Raw genomic sequence first — 8945 nt, 5'->3', positions numbered from 1 at the left:
CTTGGTTGAGCCTGTGTTTTTTTTATAGTTTGCATTAAACATGGGCACTTGTGGCTCAGTGATAGACGTTTTTCCTGCCATGCGGAAGGCCAGGGTTCGAATCCCAGCCACTGGATGCAGTACCGGGTCCTAAGCCTGGATAAAATAGGAGGGTTGTGTGAGGAAGGGCATCTGGCGTAAACCTGTGCCAAGCTTGTATGTGCGGACTGGATGGTCTGCTGTGGCGACCCTTTGCCGGGAGCAGCCGAAAGAACAACAAACATGAAAACAAATGAAAGAAATATGATCGGTAAACATTTCAAAAGCTTTCAAGTACAATAATTGAAGCCTTTTGCAGATTTTCCTTTTAGAAATCATAAAGTTTTCCCGTTTTCGTGAAGACTTTTTTTTTAAAGTGTTTTAAATTTATAACGTAATCGCCGACACTAGCTTTAGATTTTTATATATATATATATATATATATATATATATATATATATATATATATACCAGCTTTAGTGTTACTTGGTGCGCGTTCCTTTTTGACGTCATTTTCGTTAGCGCGTGAGGGAACGGTATTTAAGCAAGAGCACTATGCGCCTTTAAGGTTTCGCGGGCGGACGCATGCGCAGTTCGATGTTGACGGTTGTATACCTCACTTGCTCAGGTTTGTCTGACTTTATTTTTGCTTGGTTTGGTGTGAAAAACAATAAAGTGCGTTACCTAAAAAGGAGCTTAAAAAAGAAAATGTCAGTTTTCTCCGAATCGGCTTTGGAGAAAAAATTGGCAGAACTTAGCAACTCGCAGCAGAGTGTACAGACCCTGTCTCTATGGTTAATCCACCACCGAAAACACTCGAAAACCATCGTCAAAGTCTGGTATAATGAGCTGACAAAAGGTAAGGACCAGCGCAAATGGGTTTACACAAAGCACGGACATTTTACACATCAATAAATGATACGTATTAATCGGCAATAATAATAAAAATAAAAAACACACACCGCTTGCTAGCCGCTTAGCACAGAGCAGAGCACGCGCCATTCATCTGCAGCGTTTGTGTTGGAGATAATGACAAACACTAACTAACACATAAACCAGCTAGAATCTGTGAACTATACTGTCTGTAACGTGATTTACCAGCAACAGTCCAGTTAGGAATCTGTGTATCACTTTGACTAACGTGCAGTGTTGGTAACAAACAACCTGAGCCAGTGTTTGTTAGGTAGGTACAACTTTAATGGCATTATTGCATTTGCACAGTACAGATTCTTAGTAACAACCTTGGCATCTTCCAGAAGTGCAAATAGTAGTGCATGTACATCAGTGCAAATGGTGTGCATTTTGCAAATTATAAAGTGCAGGTTAAATAAGTACAATTGTATATACATATACAAACGTGTGTGTATGTATGTGTATATGTAATATGTCAGTAGGTACTGTTTAATAACAATATACTCTATGTATGTATAAATGTAGCTATATCTGTTTAAATACACTGAATATACAAAAAGAGCAGCACTGTATCATTGTGCGATGTATAAATCTACACATAAAAAAAGCTTTTTTTTTTTTTTTTTTCCCAAAGTTGGTCTTTTTTAGGTCATGTTATAGTTGTAGTAAACCTAGCACTCTGGCCTACCTGTGTCAGATGGTCAGACTGCCATTTAAACCTAAGCGTCATTATTATATGCCCTGTCCAGGGTGTACCCCGCCTCTACTAAAATAGGCTCCAGGTCCCACGTGACCCTTTACACAGAATCAACTCAGTTCTGTGTGCAGGTGGTTTGCATGTTCTTCCCCTGCTTTGTGGGTTTATCCAACCTCATGCCCAAAATCTCCTGGGATAGGCTTCAAGCCCCCTGTGACCCTGCGCAAGTTAATTGGTATAGAAGATGAATGAATGATCGTACACAACCACAGACAGTATGATATGCAGTGAAGAGCTTATAAAACTGTACATGACCTAAAAATGAAAAAATAAATTCAAGATTTCACTACAAAAGAAGGGAAACAACTGTAGGGGATTGTAATCATTCAGCTACACGAGCATTAGTAAGATCATTCAGTGATGATAGGTGATAAAGCAGCCAGTGTTCCAGTTCATCATAAAGGTTTTCATTGAGGTTGAGGTCAGGGCTCTGTACAGGCCGTTCAAGTTCTTTTTAAATGTCTTCAGGGGGCTTGCTTGTGTACAGGGACTATTCTGTCCTTTCAGCTTTGTGGTAAAAGTATGAAAGGCAAAATTATAATTGTGCTAGTCAAATTTGACCATTTACACAGTGCTTGTACAGCATTTGCTTTACATCAATATAAGTAGTAATGTTATAACAAAAATTTTATTTATTATTGTTTTTAGATTACTGTTTAGGCGAAAAAATAATTTTATATATACCGCTTCAAACTACAAGTTTATTTACAGAAGTTACATAATAAAATGAAAAATTTATAATAAATAACAGGATTTACAGAATATGCAACGTAAACTCAGGCCCGTCTCAGTCCATCTAAACGTCTTGACATACAAGTGTTTGCTCTTTTTCTGTGCTACTACAGACCTTAAATTGCCTCCTTAGGATAAATAATTTTTTTTCATTTGAATATAAATTTGAACCAACCAGCTGACATTACCAACTGACATTGTACTTAAGTAAACCAGAATCATATTACTTTATAATTTTGTAAGTTACATCTTTATATACATGAAGTATATAAACTGGTTTTATCTTTTAATAGTGATGTGTTCATTTAATTAAAGGCTGCGTAAAAAGCGTAGAGCGTGTCCTGCTCTACTGTAGCAGCTTTTTTGCAGGAAACATGGTTCTTTGTTTGTTTTTTTGGTATATGTTTGGCATTTCTTTGTGAGACAAAGCCTGGTGCTGTCAGTAACACCGTTCTGTCACTATTTTGTCTGGAAATCAGAAAAGAAGTAAGATAAAAGTCAGATAGATTGGATAGATCTGTTCTGCAAAGAGAACTTCAGGTATAGTAGTAGCAAAAAGTAGTGTGTTTGTCAGACGTTATGTTTGTTTTTGTTATTGATATGCCTAACGACCTGTGGATGTGATGTACTGAGTAGCTGATATGATGCATGATATTAAAACCATGTAGTAGTGTGCACCAGGCTTAAGTTATTGTCAGACCTGTCAGGGTGTGTATGCTGTTTGCCCGAGGACTTCAGCCCTCTGTGACTGACTTTCTGAAAATGCAAAATACTAAATCGGATCACAGGCACTCAAGCCATTTCCTGAGGAATTTATGCAGCTAGAGATGGCCATGATGCTGCGGCTATTAAAGGGTGATGAAAGGGATTAGTAAGCTTCTGTCCCTTTTTAAAAAAATTCTAATTAATGTCTGCATTTAGGTTAGTTTTATAGGTTTAAAATCAGTACCCAGTGTTTAGGGCACTGGTGGCTCAGTGGTAGGTGTTTCACCTGCCATGCGGAAGACCCCGGTTCGATTCCCAGCCATTGCCCAAACCACCCTGGCCACTGGATGCAGTGCCGATCCTAAGCCCGGCATAAAATCGCTGTAGACCTGTGCTAAGGTGTTGTGCGGACCGAGTATTCAGCTGTGGCGACCCCTTGCCTGTTCCAGCCGAAAGACCAGCAATATCAGTGCAGTGTGTACTCATCAGGACTTCTTTCCCTTACAGTTAGTAATTTTTACCCCCAGCTGTCATCTACTTTTGTTTATGAAGCCACTCACGCTGTGATTTAGCGTACAATCTTAGATCACGATAAGCCCCCTACATGACATGAATATTGCAGATGAGGAAGCATTATTTCTCTCTTGTGTGAGCATGTGTGACCGAGAGAGGCACAGTGTTTTTTAAAGCGCTCAGAATAAAAGATAAATTAGTTCTGTCTAATGACACACTGATGCAAATTGAGGTTTATGTAGCATAGTGATCAGCCACTTTATTTTGAATGTTTCACGTGACACCATAGTCTCATGTGGTTCGTGTCCTAAGCAGGGATGTTATAATGTTTAACACGACCGAGATGTAAATAAACAAACTGTAAAGTTTACCCCAGAGTCAGACTCCTAACACTTTCAGCCTGGAACATGTTAGCATTTCTGAGACAAAGATTTTTTTTTACGACAAAGAAGCATTAGTGAAATCTGTTATTATTATTATTTTTTTTTTTGTAGTATATCATAGACTGATTAATGTTGTGTTGATTTACGGTAAAATAAGCAATATCAAAAGAGAAGGTGCTGTTGTGATGAATATCAGCACGGCCATGATGCAGTCATAGCAACATGGGTGCCCCATAGCCGTGCTGATATTCAGTACAACAGCATGACCTTGAGTGTAATGTTTTTTTTTTATACAACAGTTTCACAACCACCATTTATTATTAACAGATTATGATTTGGTGTTTATTTAACCAGTTATTTTCCTCCGCCCATACAGATTTCTTTCAGAACTAACTACACGCGACTGGTGGTGTTGGCGACTGACCGTTAGTGTTATTAACAGGGTTGAAAGTATCTAGTTCATTTTTTCAGCTTTAAAAGCAACATCTGTGTTGGTGTGTATTATTTTCAGTATTTGAAGTGGGGATTTTGTGACCTGCTGACCGTGTGACTCGCCTGTCCTTCGAAACATGCCTAACAATGTAACATGCTGGTTGCAGATAGTGACGAAAAACAGCTTTCACTATGTACTTTTACAAGCACACAATGAACATTTTGAGGTACAAATTTTTTTCCCTATTGACAGAATTCCTCTAATCAGCAAATCATTTGGTAGTAGCGCAGTGCATAACATTAGGCCCATATTGGTTAAGAGTTTTAATTAGATAAAACATCACAATGGAGGAAAGTGTGATCTTGACACAGTGTGTGATCTTGGGGTCATATCTTTTTTTTTTTATGTCACATTAGTTTAGATTGTCATTTAGGATATGTCCTGAGTGGCATTGAAGCGGGTACGATGGAACCTTTTGTCTCCAAGGGTCGTTGTTACTCTAGTGTGTGTTTGTGTGTGTGTGTATTGCTTTTGTTAATTAAATCCTGTGAGATGCTTACCCATCAACAACCAAGAGAATGAGTCTCCTGTTTTATTTGAGGCTTCCTTTGAAAGAATACAACTGCTTTTATCAAGATGATTATAAATAGTAGACTGTAAGAAATGTCTGGAGTTCAGATGGTGGTGAAGACGTTTGGACTACTGATCGGAATGTCGCGGGTTCAAACCCCAGAACCACCAAGCTGCGTTTGTTGCGTTCTTGAGGAGGGCGCTGGGCTATCTGCTCTGATTGTGAAAAGGGATGAAGTGTAAGTCACGCTGGATAGTCGCTCAGTCTGACAAACCTTTCATTCAGACAGTCTCGATTTCTTTAAAGTGATGAAAGTCTCGTGTGTATACTGTTTGTGGAGGTACGGTTTTAAAATTGTTTTGCTATACAAGAATAGGATGCCTTATTGACAACATTGCTCAAAATATTGCACTTTTTTTTTTTTTTTTTTTTTTTTCCAGCCCAGGTATCTCGTAAACTGACATTCCTTTATCTCGCAAACGATGTCATCCAGAATAGCAAAAGAAAAGGGCCAGAGTTCACCCAGGACTTCGCTCCAGTAATTGTCGACGCCTTTAAACATGTCTCCAGGTGAGCGCTCACAGTTTTACTCCAGCCTAATTTCATTATGCAACAGGATGTTCTTATTTTCAATTGAGTCGTTGATCCTACCTGCTTCTGCCTTTGTGTGTAGTGAAGGAGAAGAGGGCTGTAAGAAGCACCTGGATCGGGTTTTGTCGATTTGGCAGGAGAGAGCAGTGTACGAAAATGACCTCTTGGAGAAACTTGTCATAGTACTACGTAAGTCCAGATCATATTTGTGCTGCCTTCTGCTAGGATTAGTGTATTTTAGTATTGTTTATGTGGGTGTTTGGCTGACTGTATGACTTGACCTTTCTTTCGAAACGCGCCTTATAATGTAACAAGTGTTTGAAATCAGAAGCAGAGCTGGTTGCGGACAGCAACAAAAACATACTTTAAATATGATGTTGGCCCTGCCCCCTTTGCAGCTATAACAGCTTCAACTCATCTGGGAAGGCTTTCCACAAGGTTTAGCAGTGTGTTTATGGGAATTTTTTTTTTACCACTGTTCCATTTGTAAGGTCAGACAATGATGTTGGACGAGAAGGCCTGGCTCGCAGTCTCTGCTCTAATTCATCCTTGCTTTGTATAGCATCCATCTTTAATAAAAGAAAAGATATTTAGGATATTTTGGAGCACAAGGTTGAAATAACTTTGCGTTATTTGTGTGCTAAAGTTGTTTTTCTTTTTTTTTTTTCCATATTTTCTCGCGAAAATCCACTGTGATGCAAACTGGCAACAATCACAACTGTAGAAACAGTAACTACTAAGCAAACTTATCTACTTAGTTCATACATGCCATTTTGTTAGGCTTATACACTTGTTATAGGTCAAGGATGTGTACTATAGTCTGGAAAATATGGCAGTATGTTAAAGGTTCCCTTTCAATGACATTTTTCTAGATGGAGACAAGAAGGCCAAGAAGCGAGCGTATGAGGAGATTAAAGTGAAAGATGATGACTTTCCCTGCCAGAGCTCTCCAGCGAATCCACCACAGGTACCACAAAACCATGTAGCTGTAGTTTAAAGTCGCACAGTTGCTGACCTCTGTGCAGTCCATTTATTCTAAAGTGTAAGCATTTTGTCTGTTTCAGACAGCGGATTTGATCCGGGCACTGCAGGAGTTGGAGAACGCGGCTTCAAGTGACTCCACTTTACGACAGAGGATCTCTGCTTTACCCCCAGAGGTGCAGGACTCTTCCCTGCTGCACAGAATCACAGGTGTGTATGTGTATGTGGGCGTGTGCGTGTGTTTATTTGTGTTTGCGTATATCTTTGTGCATGCATATTTTATTTAGTTTTATTATTTATGTATATTTATTTATTTTATTATTTGTGTACTTTTTTAATATTTGTATGTATAATTTATATATCTTGGTGCTTGTTCACGTATATTTATTTTATTATTTATATGTATTAAATTTTATTATTTATATTTATCTTTGTATGTATTTTATTAAGATATTATTTATATGTATATTTATTTATTTTATTTATATGTATGTATTTTATTATATGTATGTATTTTATTTTAACATTATTTATTTATTTATTTATTTTTATTTCTTTGTGCGTGCGTATGTCTATTCATTTTATTTATTTCATTTATATGTATACTTATTTTATAATTTATGTATATTTATATGTATATCTTTATGTATTTTATTTATACATTTTTATTATTTGTATGTATATTTATATATTTGTGCATGCATATTTATTTATTATTAATTATTTTATTATATGTATGTATTTTATTATTAGTATGTTTATTTATTTTATTATTTGTATGCATTTTATTTAAAAAAATATTATTTGTACGTTTATTTTATATATCTTTGTGCATGCGTATATATTCATGCATATGTTTATTTTATTATTTATTATGTATATTATTATTTATGTATATTATTCATTTTATTATTTATATGTATTTTATTTATATGTATACTTCAAATTTTTATGTATTTTATTTAAGCATTATTTGTATCTATATTTTATATTTTATATATCTTTGTGTGTATATTTTCTTATTTATATGTATACTTATTTTATTTGTATTTATATTTAATATATCTTTGTGCGTGCGTTCGTATATTTATTTAATTATTATTTTATGTATTTATTCATTTTCTTATTTATATGTAAAGTATTTTTATTTATATGTATACTTTTTTATTCTTTGTATGTATTTTATTTAACCATTTTTTTGTATGCATATTTATATTTTATATATCTTTGTGCGTATATTTTTATTCATATGTATGTAAATTTATTTTGTTTATGTACATTTATTTATTTATTTTATTATGTATACTTATTATTTGTATTATTAAAATTTTTTTATTAGTATCTATATTTATATTTTATATAGCTTTGTTTGTGCGTGCATGTTTTTATTTATTTTATGTATATAAATTTTATTTGTATGTATACTTATTTGTATGTATTGTATACTTGTTTTTTTATTTGTATGTATGTTTATTGTGTGCGTATATTTATTTAATTATTTATATATATACATTATGTACATCATGTATTTTATTAAATGTATGTATTAATTTGATTATTTCTATGTATACTTATTTGTGTGTTTATTTTATATTTTTGCGTGCGGGCGTATTTTTGCGTGTGGGTGTATTTCTTAGATGTATATTTATTTTATTTGTATGTATTTTATTTATAAATTTATTATTTGTATGTATATTTTATCTTTGTGCGTGCACACGTATATTTATGTATTTTATTTATATGTATATAATTTTATTTTTATGTATACTTATTATTTATATGTATTTGTATATCTTTATGTATTTTATTTATACATTATTTTTTCTTTGATTATTCATTTTATTTATGTATTTCATTATTTGTATGTATATTTATATTTTATGTTTTTTTGAGCTTGCGTATATTTGTTTTAATATTTATATGTATACATTTATTTTATTTATATGTATACTTATTTTATTATTTATGTATATTCATATGTATATCTTTGTATGTATTTTATTTATAAATTTTTATTGTTTATATATTTGTGCATGCATATGTATTTATATTTATTTTATTTGTATCTATTTTGTTTAAACTTTTTTATTTGTTTGTTCATTTATCTTTTATATATCTTTGTTCATTCGTATATCTTCGTGCGTATATTTATTTGTTTTATTATTTATATGTATACTTTATTTGTATGCGTTTTATAATTTATATGTATATAATATATCTTTGTGCTTTCTTGCATATATATATATATATATATATATATATATATATATATATATATATATATATATATATATAAATTATTTATATATATATATATATATATATATATATATATATATATATATATAT

The 8945-nt window shown here is 33.3% G+C and overlaps 1 protein-coding gene across 2 annotated transcripts in view; it reads left to right on the top strand.

The window, feature by feature from the left end:
- Nucleotides 1-598: 598 nt before the first annotated feature.
- Nucleotides 599-8945, top strand: part of slc30a8 (solute carrier family 30 member 8) — a 33916-nt gene continuing 25569 nt past the window's right edge. The window contains exons 1-5 of one of the 2 annotated variants that reach the window (XM_053493488.1): nucleotides 599-646; nucleotides 5465-5594; nucleotides 5698-5804; nucleotides 6488-6582; nucleotides 6680-6806. In XM_053493488.1, coding sequence (XP_053349463.1) covers nucleotides 604-646; nucleotides 5465-5594; nucleotides 5698-5804; nucleotides 6488-6582; nucleotides 6680-6806 — 502 coding nt within the window. In that variant the 5' untranslated portion in view covers nucleotides 599-603. Of the gene's footprint in view, nucleotides 878-5464; nucleotides 5595-5697; nucleotides 5805-6487; nucleotides 6583-6679; nucleotides 6807-8945 lie in introns of both variants that reach the window. The other variant, XM_053493489.1, reaches the window with a different exon arrangement.

This window comes from Clarias gariepinus, chromosome 3 (genome assembly GCF_024256425.1).
Source record: "Clarias gariepinus isolate MV-2021 ecotype Netherlands chromosome 3, CGAR_prim_01v2, whole genome shotgun sequence".
Taxonomy (NCBI): Eukaryota; Metazoa; Chordata; class Actinopteri; order Siluriformes; family Clariidae; genus Clarias; species Clarias gariepinus.
The sequence above is the reverse complement of the archived record's forward strand: the minus strand, read 5'-3'. Positions and strand labels throughout refer to the sequence as shown.